Consider the following 17,747-nt stretch of genomic DNA (forward strand, 5'->3'; position numbering starts at 1 on the left):
TTATATCAGCACTCTCCGAAGTGCTGATGCAAACGTATTATGTCACCAGAAGGTCTTAATGTGCAGATTTTTCACATTCTGGCAAAACCCAAAACTACTTCAGCTCTCAGTTCCTTATTTTTATAATGCTCAACAGATTATGCTCCAAAACTTTTAAGTGAGAGGAATCATGCGCTCATGGGTCCGTGCTGGGGAGAAGAAACCGTCGTGCGCTCCGTTCATCAGCGCTGCCGCGGTTCTTTTCTTCTCTCTGCCACAAAATAATAGTAATCGAGTCTCACTCTGGGAAATGCGCTCAGGAGCGACCAGCGGTGTGGGAACGGGACGTGATTCCGGTACCGAAGTGTCAAAGGTCTGATTTTACCTGCAGCGACTCCTCCGGTTTCACTGCAGGACGCCACACTGCGCCAGCAACAGCCGCCTTGCAGCCCCGCGCTGGAAGGAGAAGAATTGCGTTCTCAGTGTAAGACTTGAAAGAAGACACTGTTTTATTTTTCTATTTTCTTGGATTCTGTGGAAATATTTCTGTTCCCGTGCAAGGTAACGCACCACCTGTATTCTGTTGCCTTCCATGAGCCTGGAGGTGGCTCCTGCATTAAGTTAAGACTCGGAAAAAGTTGCCTGTCTGGCTGCAGTTTCGGGAGGGGTTTGATGATTATTTGGCGCTGTTTGGTGTCTTCATTGGTTGTGAGTTTGCTATATTTGCTCCCTTACTTGAAATTAAACGGACAAGTTTGGTATCTTCCAGATTTTAAGATGAGGGCAGTTAAGCTATTCTTTAGAATCACTTGATTTTATGCTCTTCTTATTTGGACTGGGGTGAAACCTTCACAGTTTTCTGTGGCTGGGTACTGCGTACTTCCGCGCCAATCAAAAAAAATAAATAAATGAAAAGCTTTTTGATAAGAGAGGCTTTGGATTTGTTCCAGAAATACACTGTAATTGAGCCAGACAGATTTATGGCTTCACAAAAGCTTATTAAATATGTTTATGAGGAAGCATGTGGTTGTTTGTGTGCATACATAAGCTGTGACAAATTATTTCATTGCAAATGTTATGCAATAGTAACGCAGGGAAAGCGTATGTGAACATCACAACAGGGCCGTTTCTACACCTGCGAGGTGAAACTCCCATGTGGCACGTAGCTGTAATGTCCAGTGTGGACACTGCAACCTTCTCAAAACCCCCACTACGCTTCCTCTTGCAGAGACAGAGTTGTATTTTTAGCTCATGTCTTCATAGCAGATGGGCAAGATCCTGTGATGCTGTGGATGCTCCTACCCAGCCGTTTCCATTAATCCATGCTGCCAAAATCAGAGGTCCAGGACTATGCATACAGCCTGGCTCCATGCAGGCAAAGCGGCGTCAAAAACCCGGAGGCTGGTGTTCCTGTTAGAGGCTGCCAACAATGCACCTGCAGATCTTATGTAACAGCTGGACTTACACAATGGAGGCCAAGCAGTAGGATCAGTGCAACTTCCAACATGGGTTGGGACCTCAGGGGGCATTTTTAAACATTTTTAAATTTTATTTTCACAATTTTAGTTCATATTTAAATTTAAAAATACAAAGTTGTAGTTTCTGTTCTGCATTCTTCCCTAACCTTCTTACTTGTGACCTGACATATCTGGTGTAAATACATATGTGTGTTTTTTCATATGCACAAAATGGAAATTTTATGGAGAGATCTGTTGGCTTCTTCTCCAGGAGTGTGTTTGTGTGTCTTGTATCAGATGTTCTTGGATGCAGAAGGTGTCGGTTTTGAGTTACTTTCACCAAGTAAGACCATGTGACTGCCTGGCCGGGGCTCTGTATTTTCCACAGTATTCAAAAGGTGAAATAAGGTTAAAGATAAGTAAAGATTTTTTCTAAAAAACATGATCTAATTTATTCAGCTACCTGATGCAGTGTATTTGTCTTTAAAATATTGTTTGTCTTTGAAATATTATTTAGTGAGATGGTTCAAACATTGGCAGCCCCTCATATAGATGTCTGTTTTTTAAGGTCTCTGTTGGTGTTATGGTTATGATAATAGCTCCCCCTGGTCCCACACAAGCTGGATGGAATATTCTCCATATCACTTCCACATGTAATCTACTCAGATTTCCGCTCACTGAGTGCAAAGGCCAAATGGGTCAGTTTGAGACCACAGAAATCTGTTTAGAAAGTTGTATCAGACCAGAGGACAATTTTACAGGAAGAGAGCTTTCATACCACCACCAATGCTGAGAATTCCCTCTTCACAATGCATGAATTGCGCCTCTATCTCTGGATTTTTTTGTGATATTTCCTTTGTGGCGTCAAAATGATGTCTCACAGTTTTTCTTATTTCATTTTCATGTGTTGCTGTAAGGTGAGGTGATATGAAATGTCTAAATTTGCCTTATCACCTTATGATAAAAAAAAAAAATCCATCAGAAAGTTTCTATATCCACAATCAGATAGAATCATGCAGTGCCATCAATAAGATTTTGAGTAATCCTGCGTGACAAAAATAAATAAATTAATACATACAAAAATAAAATACACAAACGAATCATCCGTAATGATGGAAATAACTGTAACTCTTTTTAAAACAAGCTTGCTTCAGTGGTGATCTCCTGCTGTCACAGCTGCGATGGCAGGCTGTGTGGAGTGTGGAAATTAGGACCCAAGATGCAGGCACAGCCTCTGATGTGAGTGAGCATTATTTTGACAGTGACGGTACAAATAGCAGTGATGATGGCAAGTGCAGAACCTAAACTGGAAAAAACTAACAAAAGCAAACTTGAACCCTTTAAATGGCAACACATGGAGACAGGGCAAAACACAAACAAACCATCAAAAAGCAGGTAAAAACACAGGGCTTATATACACACAGAAACAATCAGGGAATGAGAAAAAGGAGGGAGAAACAGCTGGGGTAATTAGACAAGAGCACAGAGAACACTAGACACTGGGAATAATCACAAACAACCCAAAATAAACAAAACCACAGAATATTAATCAACTTAAAACATAAACACGGAATCCACAGACTCCAGACCGTGACATCTGCGTTAGCTCTAAGGCTGACTTTCCCCACTTGAAATCTCATATTCTATTAGTATCATGATGTTTTGAAGTCGTCACCCTCCAGGAGCTCAAACATTTATGTAAGCAGTCGCTGTAGTCAGCCAGAAGCACATTATTAGGCAGTTTTCTTTAATGAAAGTCTGGATTAAAAATCTATAGCTATTCAAGATCTCTGTCTAAATAAATAAATGAATCTGGGTAAATTCCCAGATGATTAAATATGCAACTATTTTGCTGGTAATAACTGAAATGAGTAAAGAAAATGAACAGCCTATTTATGCAAAATAATTCATAACTTTATTGGGGGGTTATATTGGTTGGGTCTGATTATTATTTTTTTTTTTTTTGGGGGGGGGGGGGGGGGGGGGGGGTCCATAACCCCCCTACACCCCCTGGAAATTACGCCCCTGCTATGATTTGTCTGTTGGTATCCATGCACTTTGGTTTGGTTTGAGCATTGCGAGAGCCACTTTAGATGTGGTATTTGGGCCAATTTGCACTTGTTTCTGCCTTTTCTACATCAACTTGTATTGGAAATAACTTCTTGTAAAGGAAAAGTAAAAATCTTGGTACCGGTTGATGATTACAAATATAAACTTATTTAATGCTACAGTCACACAAGGGAAAATAGACTGTAGACCTTAGCATGGCTAAAAGTACTGTGACCATGTGCATTGAACTTGTGATCTAATTTCATCTGAAAGAGTTACTTTGTAGACAGGGACCAGATTTGATACCACTCTCGTCTATGTAGCCAGTGCATTAACCAGGTGGCAATCAGTTAAGTCTACCATTGCAAAGAGATGCAGTGCAGACAAGTTGTGCTCATTGGCACAGACTGACTAAGATTCATTGAGCTATATGTTGGCAAGCTGTCTTTACAAATTAGATGGCAGTTATTTGCCAATCTGCCCAGAGTGATTGCATTTAGTCCAAGTCGAGTTGTGATTGTTTGGAAACAGGCTGGCTTCCAGTAAGCAACCTGTGATTGAAAGAAGTCACCTAGAGGTTGAGGGTGTAGCATGCTTAGACCCATTACTGAAGAATAAAGACTGAACAATATAGGAGGCATTTATCTCTGAGTAATGCTGTTGCACTTTTTCCCCTTTGTAGTGCTTCTTAAACATTTCTATACCTTGCATCCCCCCTGAAATCTATGCCTATGGTAGTAGCATACAGTAACACCACAGGGAGAAGCAACAGGTGCAGTTTCTGTTAGTGTGGCTTCCTGTGAGAGTATGAAATATATGGGTAATTGGTGGATGACAATGTGAGAGCAAACTACAGTGTTGTAAGTTGACCCCGTGAGAAAAAAGGGAACAGGAGGATGGCAAATGCCAAAGGATGTGTGAATAAAGGTCCTTGTTTGCTCTGTGGTGCTGTCATTTATAATTACACAGCACTCAATTATGTGCATTGAAGGGACTGAGATGTCTGCTGTGTGACCACAAGATTTGTCTTTGAACTCCAAGCTGCTGTCATGCTTGTTTGATGTGACATTTTTTTCCCCTCAAGATCTCATTGCTCTTCTGATTATGTTAGCAACTTGAGGATTTGGTGTTTGATTAACCCTCTCAAGGCAGGCATTGCCGATTTGGAAGTTAAAAACTAACAACCTGATTACCCCACATACATATTTTATGAGTTTTTTTTACTCAGAAGTACCACTGCAGGACTTGGTTGTGCATTAGCAACAAAAGGTTTAATTTGAGCCTGAGAGGGTTAATGGTGGTTAAATGAAATGTATTTACTGTCTCTGAGTATACAGCACACTCTGTATCACCATCTGAACTCAACCTGCCCTTGTGATAAAAGCCAAAAGCCAGCTGAGTTGGTTTCCAGAGGCGAATATTGGCAATTGCATTCCCCAGCCATATAATGTAACGAAGAGGTATCTACATTACCCCGTCTATATCCTCAGCTGGAATGTCTCAGGTCACACGGTGTCCACTGACATGCAAGGTGATATATATATTACTGTCGGGGAAGGCTTCTGAAATCCGACATTCCCTCCTCTGTTTCCAACTGTGTCTGACAGCATGGAGGCATGGCCGTGATGATGTGTCTTAAGTTTTACTCTCAAGATAAAACCAGTGGAGGAAAGGACCTTTCAAGAACTATACTTAATGAAATAATAAAGAACTTATAAAGTATGATAAATATTAATGCAACTATATTTTAAAGGCGAGATTGTACTTTATATTCTATTGGATTAATTTTATTTCTTTCTTCTTCTTCTTCCTTTTTTTTTTTTTTTTTTTTTTTACAAATACCATACTAGGTTTTTACTCTGGTCAATTTTAATAGCTAATACTTTCAAGAATGCATTTCAATAAATCCCCTTTTACTCTCCACTCTTTTTTTTTTTTTTTTTTTTTTGCCTGTCCCGTTTGGCTCTTTTGCCATCAGAATTGTTGTCTAAAGGCAAAGAAAGATGCCCAACGGATTTACTTTACCAAATTGACCATCCCAGCCTTGCCGTAATGGTCCATTTGATTCACCTTTTATTGTTTATTTTATTTTCACTTACTGAATACGGGACAGACTTGACTGGGGGAAAGAAGGGGAGAAAGAAAGAGGGGAAGAGAAACAGCTGAGAAGAGGGACGGGGGAGAAGGGCAAAAAACAAAAACCAACAGAATGAGCAGAAAAAAAAGAAGGAGAAAAAATGCATATATCAATCACCTGGATCACCTGCTGAGAAAGAAAAAAGAAAACAAGCAGAAGAGAACAAGAGTAATAGAATAAACAACATCACAATGATATATGGGAATATGACAGTAAATACTAAATATTAAACATTGTGCAGCACATAAGATCAACAGAACACAGTGTGCTTTGAGGTAGGAGCCAAAAAGGGTGTAGTTTGTGGGTGTGATCACCCGTGTGTACACCTGTGAGCATGGATGCGCTTGTTTTTTTAAAAGGTTCCTTCATGTAATGATCTAAGATAAGATAAGATAGAACTTTATTAATCCCTCGGGTGGGTTCCTCTGGGAAATTCGACTTCCAAAAAAAGCACAGCAACGACCAAAGTTACAGTTACAGAACTGTTATATACACACACACACACACACACACACACGCACACACACACACACACACACACACACACACACACACACACACACACACACACACACACACATATATAAATACAGAGACAAATATAAATAAAATATACAAAGGGGATAAATAGAATAAATAGGAATAAAAAATAAAAATACAAGTGAATTGCACATTTCAAGTATTGAGTCTATTGCACTGTTGACTATTTACAAAAAGTATTGCACAAGGTATTGTACAGTGAGGTGCAGAGGCACTACAGCTTAGTTGTTCCCCCCTCCTTTGTCCTCCTGTTTCCCCTCCCTCTCCCCTCCCTCTCCCCTCCTGCTAGAGGGTGTGGGGGGGCCACAGCCCCGTCCTCCAGGGCATGAAGCAGGTATGGAGGAGATCAAAACTCCAGACATCCAGAGGCCCCCAGAACACAAGAGACCAAGGAAGACCAACAGAGGGGCAGCCGCGCCACTGTCCCAGAAAGAGCTGAGGAGAGTCCCAGATGAGGGCTCACTCAGCAGCCGCGGAGCAGAAGCCAGGGGGAGTTGCAGTGACGCGCCCGTGAGCTCCGCCGGCAGCCAGCCGTGCCTGAGTGACCGAGCCCCAGGCCGAGAGGCCGGGGGCACCCCACCTCCGAAGTGGCCCGAGCGAGCCCCAGGCTCCAGGCCCCGATATGCGGCCGCCAAGGAGTGAGCCGGTGTGTACCTGGACGCCCATCCCCGGACACAAAGAACCACCAACGAACCGATGTCTGAGGGAGTCCGCCACTGGCAGGGGAAGTGGTGGTAGGGGGAGATAGGCCTCCAAACCTTGGAGGGCCTGAGATGTCCCCAGAGAGGTGGCGCCTGACACCCAACCTGACATATAGACACAGAAATACAGACACACACATATACAAACATCCATTCCCACCCTCATGCTCTCATATGCACTTACTCCACACTCAACCAACGTGGAGACAGACATAAAGAGACGCTGTACACATGATCACACTCCCCAAGCGTACTCTACAAACCGGGTCTAGGTACCCTTGCCCCTGGAGGGGGAACTGCACCCAGACCCAGGTGGTATTACCCTTTTCCCTGCGGTGGGGGGAGGCAGACCGCCCCGACTCCGCAGCAGCAGGGAGGCCCCACACTCCAGACCGCAGTCGGACGGCCAACTCCTCCTCCTAGCCCCCCCGCTCCAGCAGGTTGCAGAGAACGGGGGTGAGAGAAGACTCCAAACCTCCCTCCACCCGCTCATTGTAGTGTTGATGCATGTGTGTTCTAAGGTGCATTTAAAACCCAGGAGGGCATGGAGCTACCTGCCAGAGAGCAGCAGGTAAACACATGGTCCCTCCTGCTAGCCCTCAATGTCTACGTGTATTTAAAATTGAGAGGTGGGCAACGACGCCAGGGGTGGGGTGTACACCCTGATGGTACTTTGGATTCCGTGTATTGTGCCCACCCCCAAGATCCTATATGTATGTGTAATGAGAGTGAGAGTAATGTGAATGTCTAAGTTGTGGGATAAAATTGAGGCAGAGGCAGCCAGAAGGGGACGGGGGGGGGGGTAGCCTCCTCTGCACCCTGGTGACATACCCCTACTCCAAGGTCCTGCATGTGTGGGTGGTTGTGGTGGAGCGGGAAGAGGGAGGCAGCTGGAGATGGGGAGGGAAGGAAGGGAGGGGCAGGTGACCCCTCCCTGGGGCCAGCTCCCCCGCTGACCCCAGTAGGCACCCCCATACTCCGCGACCCGCCAGGGAAAGGGGGCCCAGGCCCATCCAGACCGGTGCCCAGTGCAGCAGCGCCTCCCGGCCCCACAGAGCCCGGGACAGTCCACCCAACCCCACCACAGAAAAAACTGCACCCACCCCACCATCCACTCATCTTCCAGACTACATAAGACAATAAACACCCAGGCTGAGATCTTCCTCCACCTCTCCTGTATCTCCCCCTCCTGCAGAGAGAGCTCCCGAGGAGAGGAAAGCTCCTGCAAGATGTGACCATCTCCCCCACCAGTTGAAGAGCCCCCCAGGTGGCTCGATGCACCGGCGGCACCCTGCTCCAGGGGTGGGCCCCCATGCACCCACCCGCCCACAGCCCCGGCAACACACCAACCAGGACCCAAGCCCCCGAGGCCCGGCCCGGGCCCCAGCCCAGAGACGGAGCGCCCCCAGAACCTCACGCCCATCCCGAACCCACCCAGGGGCAGCCAGGCTACCAGGTCAGTAACCCACGTCCGTCAGCACAGACCCTCCCCTAGCCCCGCTGCACGCAGCCGCGAGGAAACAGTCACCTGAGAGCCAACAGAGCCCCTAACCGGACATGACCGCTACCCCGGGTCTTTTTTTTTTTTTTTCAATTAAACCAAAACCTCACAAAACATGTCAATAGTCCAACAACACCAGTTCCCAAAATGTAAGATAGGATAACCTTTATTAGTCCCATACGTGGGAAATTTGTTGTGTCACAGCAGGAAGTGGACAGTGCAAAAGTTATGTAGCAAAAATTAGAATATAATAAGAATAAATACAGTACACAACTGTACAGAATAGAATAAAATAAAATACTATATACAGTAGAATAAAATAGAATAAAATACACAATAGGATAAAAATAGAATACAAATTCTATATTCAACTGAGTAAAAATACAACCATGTTAGAAAAGAGTATTGCACTTAGTGTTATTGCATCTGTGTGGATGTGTGTGTTTGGAGTCTTTGTTGTACAGTCTGACAGCAGTGGGGAGGAAAGACCTGCGAAATCTCTCCGTCCCACACCATGGGTGCTGCAGCCACTGAAGGAGCTGCTCAGTGCTGTCAGAGTTTCCTGCATGGGGTGGGAGATGTTGTCCAACAGGGATGACAGCTTAGCCACCATTCTCCTGTCACTCACCACCTCCACTGGGTCCAGAGGGCATCCTAGAACAGAGCTGGCCCTTCTGATCAGCCTGTTCAGTCTCTTCCTGTCCCCAGCAGAGATGCTGCCACCCCAGCAGACCAAACCGTAAAAGATAGCTGAGGCCACCACAGAGTCATAGAAGGTCTTCAGGAGTGGGCCCTCCACTCCAAACGACCTGAGTCTCCACAGCAGGTACAGCCTGCTCTGCCCTTTTCTGTAGAGGGCTTCTGAATTATGAGTCCATGTGAGGAGCCTTTGTAAAATGTAATGATTTGCAAATCTCAGGAACCAATATTCACAATAGAACATAGGATAAATGTCTCAAATGTTTATATTGAGACATTTTTCTGTTTCATGAAAACAAATTTAATGACAGCAACACATCTCAAAAAAGTTGCAATGGGGGCAACAAAAGACAGGAAAAATAAGTGGTGGTAAAAAGAAGCTGCTGGAGGAACATTTGGCAACTAATTAGGTTAACTGGCAATGGGTCAGTAACATGACTGAGTATAAAATATAGAGAGACTGTTTTTCAGAAGTGAAAATAGACGATGGTCAAGGGTTTTGACAAATCAAAACTTGAAATTCTTTTTGGAAAACATGGATACCATGTCCTCTGGACTAAAGAGCAGAGGAAACATTCGGCTTCTTATCAGCTCTGTATCCTAAAGCCTGCATCTCTGACAGTATGGGGGTGTTTGTGGAACTGGCAGCTTGCACATCTGGAAAGGCACCATCAATTCTGAAAGATATTTTAGAGCAACATACGCAGTCTTCTTCAGGGAAGGCCTTGCATATTTCAGCAAAATAATGTTAAACTCTGTACTGTACCTATTCAAACAGAACAGCTTCCTTGTAGAAAAGTCCAACTACATGTGTATTTTTTAAAGATGTCGTGTTTTCAATTTGCTACACTGAATAAAATGTGAAAAAATTACATTTTACACACTGTCCCAACCATTTCAATATTTGTTTGACTCAAAATGTCTCCAGTATTTTTCAAAACAAAAAAGAAAAAAAGTGTTTCAAATGTCTGTATGGCTTCTGTCTCTAATTAATCATCTCAAGACCTCTTTTACTTATCAGGTTGCCCTCAGAAGGTAACCAAACCTTCTATTAGTAACCACCAATTAAAACATTTGGACAGTTATCAAGACGGCTCCTCGTTCTGGGGCTTATTTTACTGCAGCAACTTTGATGTTAAAGACCTACTGAAAACTAAGTGATTTTAGATTATTACTTTTACTTAAGTACAGGACCTGATTATTTAAAACAGTGAACCAAATGCTTTCTTGGTGCTTATACTCAAAATTAGACAGGATTTTATTTACGGTTTGTAAATGGTTTATTGAGGAGTAAGATATCGAGAATCTCCTTTGGCTGACACAGAATATCGCAGGCTCTTTCAGTGCTGGCTCTTTCCTGTGGGGAAACACACACTGATATTTGCAGTTTAAAAAAATGGTGACGAAACGTATTACTTACCTAACTTATGAGGGAACAACCAACTCATGAAGACTTTTTTTTTTGATACTGAAGGACCTAGCTCTTTTTTTTTTCTTTAAAGGACATTTGCTGGCTTCAGCAGTTATGGAGTGATGTAACGCCATCAGGAAATTTCCCCCATAAGCCACGTAGAAACACATCCAATCTCACGATGTGTATTTTAGGGTCGCGAGCAGCGAGGCCCTTGGGGTCCAAAATGGGGGTTTTGAAACGGGATGATGAGAGAGGAAACTGGCGCTAAGAAGGGGGTGTGAAGGGATTACTGGGTAGGTGCAGATCTGCCCAACTGAAATAGCCTGGTTTTATAGGTGAATGGTCATAAATAAAGGACATGCAGACCAATTTATTGGTATTATTTCAGGGGACCACAGAGTTAGTCTGGTTTGTGTTTTGTTGTGATTAGGAGAAAAGATGGTGATAGGGTAATGAGTTTGATGAGTGATAGGGTAAAGATGGTAATGACTGAATGAAAGAACGAGAGTCTCAAATGCCATGTGGCGGAATAGTGGGTGGGTTTGGTAAGGGTGCAGACGTGGAAGCTTACTGTATATTTGGGGGCCTTGGGTTTAATAGAAGGTAAAGAGAAGAAGCGTGGTAAGATAAGTTGGCATGCTGTCCTGTTTATCGGAGGGATGTAAGGCACAGGGCAAAGACTCAGCCAGGAAGGAATGAGCAGAGTCATCGGGCTTCTGTAACACGACGCTCCGTCTTGATTGCCTGTAGCAGCTGGGCAGCCACCGTATCTGTGCGAGCGTGTGCGTGTCTTCACATGTGTGTGAATGCAGAATTTTATGTTCGAGTGAAGTGGTTCGAGCAAGTATAACTGCACGTTCACGTCTTTGATCAGTGCATCAGTCTGTTTATGCCATCATGTTGACTTATGTATGTGAACTCAAGAACCTTTTTCTTTGTACAGTCTTCGTTGCCTGTTTTGGTGATTTGGTGTTATGTAATTCCTTCTTGTGCAGCCTTATTTAAGAAAATCCAAACTTTTGGTACTTGACTTGTAGACAGTGTGTTTCTTAGATTGTATTAATTATTCTTTTCAGTTTAAGGCTCCAGTTATGCTTTGTTTTCCTCCTTGAAATTAGCATATAACTGTATATTAATATTGTTGTTCTTGGGCAAATTCCTAAGGGGAAATGTTTATTTATTCTGTAGGATGCTGATGTTATTCGTCTTATTCATTAGTCATATAGAGACATATATTTGATTTAATAAATGATCATGTCCAGCACAGTGGGAGCTAACTTTAGCTCCTGCAGACAAAAGTGATCTCCTCTGGCTGCTAAACACATCAAAGGATGTAAGAAAATGCTGCTTGGACCTGATGTGAAGCGCCTGCTAAGGTAATAAGTAATCCGATGTAGACAACTAATGTCACGGTATCTTTAGAGTGGTGGGAAAGTCCAGGACCCTGTCCTAAGTCTGTCTAATCATTTTGCTACCATATGGTCACTTTTAACTGCTTGTGGTGCAGTGGTGGGCGAGGAGGGTGAGGTGAGGGGGCAGTGCTGGGCTGAAGATGTAAAGCAGAAGGTAGAAGGCAGAAATGAGAGATGGTGAGGTGTTTGGACACACATTAGAGCAACTAAGACCTATAATTAATTCTTTGTATTTAGGACATATGTAGAGAAATGCAGGGTGTGTTTACATTTGGCTTCAGATCATCATAGGTTTATGTGCTTTTGCAAAGGTCCAGCCATTTCCTATCTTTGTCAGTAAAATGTACACAGCCTAGATATACCTTTGCTAGTTCTGGGTTGAATCCTCTTTTTGCCTTCAGAACCACCTCAGTTCTTTATGCCATGGATCCAAAGGCATGCTGAAAACCTTTCTCAGTGATTGTGGTCCAAATTGAGGCAACCACATCACACAGTTGTTGCAGATTTGTTGGCTGCTCATGCATGAATGAATCTCCTGTTTCACCATATCCCAAAGGTGCTCTGTTGGATTGAGATCTAGAGACTGAGGACGCTTTTTAGAACTCATTGTCATGTTCAAGAAACTAGTTTGAAATGATTTGAGCTCTGTGACATGGCACACTCTCCTGCTGTAAGTAGGCATCAGAGGGTGGGCAAACAGCTGGGGCAACTGTGGCTAGGGCTCAGGTGGAAGAGTTGTTTATCTACCAATTAGAAGGTTGGTGGATTGATCCCCTCTGATCCCTGAGTTGCATCCATTGGCTTGTGAGTGAGTGAATGTTAGGTAAAAGTGCTTAGGTGTAGATAAAAGCACTGTGTACTAATGGGTGAATGAGGCACGTAATACAAAACTCCTTGAGGTCTTATTCTGAGAAGAAAGCTGCTATATAAGTACCAGTCCATCCATTTACTGTTGCTGTAAAAGATTGGACTTAGACAGCAACAATACTTTAAACAATGCTTTCCTGCCATTGAAGGGCCCAAAGTGGACCAAGAAAATATCCCCCACACTATTACACCACCACCACCACCACCACCAGCCTGAATCATTGATACAAGCCAGGATGGATCCATGCTTTCATGTCCATTGCAGCACAAATCAAGAATGCTTAGACCAGGCATCATATTTCCAGTCTTTTATTATGCAGTTTTTTTGTGTGTGAATTATAGCCTTAAGTTTTCTGTTCTTAGCTGACAGGAGTGCCACCACTGTAGCCCATCTGCTTGAAGGTTTGATATGCTATGTGTTTGGAGGTGGTGTTCTGCATGCCTTGGTTATAATGAGTTATTTGAGTTACATTTGGCACTGAGTGTATCAGCAAATGTACAACAACTCCTAATGTTTACTGGTGTATTTGGTCCATAATTGGTTTGTAAACCATCATTTTGAAGGTTATCGTAAAGTTGCAACAAGTGTTCATAAATCTTTTTTTTAAGGTTATTACATTTATAACATGTATAACATGTTTGTAAAGTAGCAGGCAGAGAAGCAGTTTTATAAATCACAAGACTGTTAAACTACACACTGAGGTTTCAGTCAACCTTTAACCTTTAGTTATTGTTTACATCTGCATCACATTGTGGATCTGATGAGGCTGCTTGAGCTGATTGCAACCATTCAAAACTGCTTTTTAAGTTCCACCTGAATGAGTTTTAGAAGCATCCTTAAAGTGGCTCTCTGCTCAGTGACACTTAAAATAGCACTGCACAAGCTGCACAGAGCAGCCGAGGAGGACAAGAAGTCAGACCCAAGAACCCAAGATGCACAACAGTCAAGACAAACAAGAGTTCACCTGGGCATCTGATGCATATTGTTAGTTAGAAAAGGCAATGTTATACGGGTTATGTAAATTTGTAAAGCTCATGTTTTGATTTGCTTTGTGTTGAAGGTTTTTGTATGTCCTATCTGCATGTGACACCTGGACCTATTTAAAAATCTATGGTTGTTTTATATTCTCTCTGTTCATTCACTGTCCTCCCACCAGCTCCTTCTAGGGAAACCCCGGCAAGGCGGTATCCCTTCGCAATGCAAAGATGGTGCTGCTGCTTCCTCCCCCAGGCACCGATGCGTTTCGCCCCTTTACTCTGGAATCACTGGCGAAGATCAAGAGGCTCGAGGAGGAAAGGAAAAAGGCAGCAGAAGTAAAGGCTGATGACGAGGAACCAGCAACCCCGAATGCTGATCTGGAGGCAGGCAAGGGTCTGCCCATGATCTTTGGGGACCCTCCACCAGAGCTGCTCAACACACCCCTGGAGGACATAGACCCCTTCTATGAAACACAGAAAGTCAGTATGAGCACACATGGAAGAAAAAGCTCTGCTGAAGCACACAAACACATTGCACACTCAGGCTCTAATAAACTCGACTGTATCTTAAAATGTGTCATTGCAGCTCCATGCAGGGTCTCTTAGAGAATTAATTGAAATGTTGTTTTTTGTGCAAAAAATTACAAACTTCATAGATAATTTTGTGTTTTTCAGACATTCATTGTGATCACCAAAGGAAACACGATCTTCAGGTTCAACGCAGAACCGGCGTGCTACATTCTGAGCCCCTTTAGTTTGGTTAGGAGAGGAGCCATCAAAATTCTCATACATTCATATCCTTTTGATTTATTGAGTGTATTTTAGTTTGAATGGTGTGACAGTATTCTTGTACGCTTCCTTAATCCTGACTTAAATTATTTAGCATGTTCATCATGATTACAATTCTATCGAATTGCGTGTTCATGACAATGAGCAACCCACCAGCATGGAGTAAAACTGTTGAGTAAGTAGCTCATCACTGATTATTCACACGTCACACCTCACACAGTAGTTTGGATAATTAATTCTGATTATTTTCTTTGTAGGTATGTCTTTACTGGTATTTATACCTTTGAGGCAACAGTTAAAGTGTTGTCTCGAGGTTTCTGTGTTGGATCTTTTACATTCCTTCGAGATCCATGGAATTGGCTGGATTTCATGGTGATCAGCATGGCGTAAGTATCTGCTTGTGTGTTTATTTAAACTATGTAGATGCATTTGGTAAATAGTTGTTAGTACTTAAATGACAGTAGGAACTCCACCCTTTTTGCTGGTGCAATATAACCACTGAAGGTTATCCAACAAAGACATTTGGTTTTAGTAAAAGATTGACTAAAACCAAATGTTTTTCCATTTGCTTCATTACATCAGAACAGTGTACCTGTCTTATTAGCTGCTAGTGTGGTTCCCTTTTTACACCTCGGCTGTAAAATTCTGATGGGGTATTGTCGTCACCTTGCCGGGAGGGTGGGCAACATAGACACCCAAGTTTGTGAATGTGATAATTCAAGAAGGAAGTCACCTAGGATTTTCAAATTACCACAGGTGTATCTATTAAAAATCGGAAACACACAAACACAGAGTACCGCTGGCCGCTGCCAATGTTTTTGTTTTATTTTTATGTTTTATGATGAGACCTCTGCTTACATCGGGTGGCACGGAAACCATTTCCTTGATATGTTTGTGCCTTTTCCCAGTTACGTCACTGAATTCGTTGACCTCGGCAATGTGTCTGCTCTGAGGACATTTCGTGTGCTTCGAGCCCTTAAAACAATTACTGTGATTCCTGGTATGCGTTCTGTTTTAATATAACACTAATAGTTTAACTCCACTCAGTACACATTATTTTTACTGGTTTTTGAGACTTCCAAATATAGACCACTCATGTATCAATTGTGTTTTGTCAGGTTTGAAAACAATTGTGGCTGCTTTGATCCAGTCAGTGAAGAAAATGGGGGACGTGATGATTCTGACAGTCTTCGCCCTTGCGGTTTTTGCACTCGTTGGTCTTCAGCTTTTTATGGGAAACCTGCGACAGAAATGTGTGCGATGGCCCATCCAAACAAATGACACCATGTTTGAAATCTTTAACGGCACCTCTTCATCCAATAACACAGTGGACTTCAACGACACCATTGGCTTAAATGATACATATACCAACAGCACCTTCAATTTCACTGAATATATTGAAAACTCAGGTATTTTTCATCTAATCTCTAAGTTTTTCATCTGTAATTTTAAATCAATATTGTCCACAGTGGTGTAAAGGTGTAGCTTTTCCAATTTCTTTTTTTGGTTGATTATAGAGAATCACTACTTTCTGGAAGGCAGCCAAGATGCTCTGATTTGTGGAAACAGCTCCGATGCTGGGTGCGTATCACCACAAAGATGCTACAGTGCTAATTTTGTCTTTTATTTGGGGTACTGGAGTTTCAGTCCAGACATGAGCCTTAACTGAAGTTTTAGAAAGGTTGCAAGTGTGATTTGGAGGCTGGGAGTCCAGATGTAGTTGGATAACTTTTCTTCTCTGCTGACAGGAAGTGCCCCGAAGGATACACATGCATGAAGGCTGGGAGGAACCCAAACTTTGGCTACACCAGCTTTGATTCTTTTGGCTGGGCCTTCCTTGCCCTCTTCAGGCTCATGACCCAGGACTACTGGGAGAACCTTTTCCAGCTGGTTGGCTCTTCTTTCATTTGCTTCATTACAGTTTATGCTTTAATTTTAAAAATGTATTGTGAAGAAATTTGTCCTTAGTCCTCGTAGCTTCTTTTCTGTTCTTAAAACAGATCATGAGGGCAGCTGGTAGGACATACATGATGTTCTTTGTAGTCGTTATCTTTCTGGGCTCCTTCTACCTCATCAATCTTATCCTGGCTGTGGTAGCCATGGCTTATGACGAACAGAATCAGGCAACTCGGCAAGAGGCCATCGAAAAAGAGGAGGAGTTCCAGCGACTACTAGAGCAAGTCAAGAATCAAGAGCAGGTAACTTGCACCGGCCTGTTACACTGAAATCAGAATTAGTTCAAAAACTGATTAAAACAAATGGCAAACAAATTTGTGTTCCATTTGCTTGATTTATTATTTTTTCCAAAAACAATCAAAAGCATTTTTGATGCAAGTTTCAAAGACTATTATTGGCAAATAAATCAAACTTATACACAGAGACAGTATTTACAGTGTTGAACCTCCTTCTTTATATGCAGTTCTTTCTGGCACCGGATGCTTTTCAAGGGATGTGATCTAGGGAGACTCTTGGTCATAGATTCAAACTATTATTTACTTTGCCTTGTGACGTGGTGCTTTTTCCTTCCTGAAAAATGCACTGATTAACACTAAATTCCTCCTGGATGACTGGAAGAGATTGGTCTTTGCCTGGATCAAATTCAAAATAAAACTGAATATGCAAAGTGTATAAGACACAAATATGTGCCACAACAACCACTTTTAACCACAACTATTTGGATTTAGTGTCCCAGCAATCCCTGACTCATTGCCAAATTTATATTACTTTACAATAACTTCCCATGCTGTCCACGTGTTCAAACGTTTAGAGTATTATTACAGGTCAAAACTAGTCTCACCTTCAAGCCTTTTAGCCAAAATCCCAGTACTGGTTTTTGCCATCCTATGGCTCATAGTAAAAACTTTGTTTTCTTCTTTTTATTCAGTATTATCCATCCATCCTTCCACCTTCTTCTGCTTAACCGGGGCTGGGTTGCGGGGGCAGCAGCCTAAGCAGAGAAGCCCAGACCTCCCTCTCCCCAGCCACCTCCTCCAGCTTGTCCGGGGGAACACCAAGGCGTTCCCAGGCCAGCCGAGAGATATAATCTCTCCAGTGTTTCCTGGGTCTGCCCCAGGGCCTCCTCCCTGTGGGACATGCCTGGAACTCCTCAACCAGGAGGGCCCAGTAGGCATCCTTGTCAGATGCCCGAACCACCTCAGCTGGCTCCTTTCGATGTGGAAGAGCAGCGGCTTTACTCTGATCTCCTCCCTGAACTTCTCACCTTG

At 43.0% G+C, this 17,747-nt stretch overlaps 1 protein-coding gene across 5 annotated transcripts in view; it reads left to right on the top strand.

Moving 5' to 3' along the window:
- Positions 1-17,747, top strand: part of scn4aa (sodium channel, voltage-gated, type IV, alpha, a) — a 32,168-nt gene continuing 14,421 nt past the window's right edge. The window contains exons 1-10 of one of the 5 annotated variants that reach the window (XM_012920641.3): positions 1-540; positions 13,914-14,214; positions 14,410-14,528; positions 14,609-14,698; positions 14,781-14,909; positions 15,432-15,523; positions 15,642-15,932; positions 16,041-16,104; positions 16,272-16,413; positions 16,524-16,721. In XM_012920641.3, coding sequence (XP_012776095.2) covers positions 13,963-14,214; positions 14,410-14,528; positions 14,609-14,698; positions 14,781-14,909; positions 15,432-15,523; positions 15,642-15,932; positions 16,041-16,104; positions 16,272-16,413; positions 16,524-16,721 — 1,377 coding nt within the window. In that variant the 5' untranslated portion in view covers positions 1-540; positions 13,914-13,962. Of the gene's footprint in view, positions 688-13,913; positions 14,215-14,409; positions 14,529-14,608; positions 14,699-14,780; positions 14,910-15,431; positions 15,524-15,641; positions 15,933-16,040; positions 16,105-16,271; positions 16,414-16,523; positions 16,722-17,747 lie in introns of those variants that run through there. The other 4 variants (XM_023152576.3, XM_012920638.4, XM_012920639.3 and 1 more) reach the window with 4 other exon arrangements.

The sequence above is a fragment of the Maylandia zebra genome, linkage group LG8 (assembly GCF_041146795.1).
Source record: "Maylandia zebra isolate NMK-2024a linkage group LG8, Mzebra_GT3a, whole genome shotgun sequence".
NCBI lineage: Eukaryota > Metazoa > Chordata > Actinopteri > Cichliformes > Cichlidae > Maylandia > Maylandia zebra.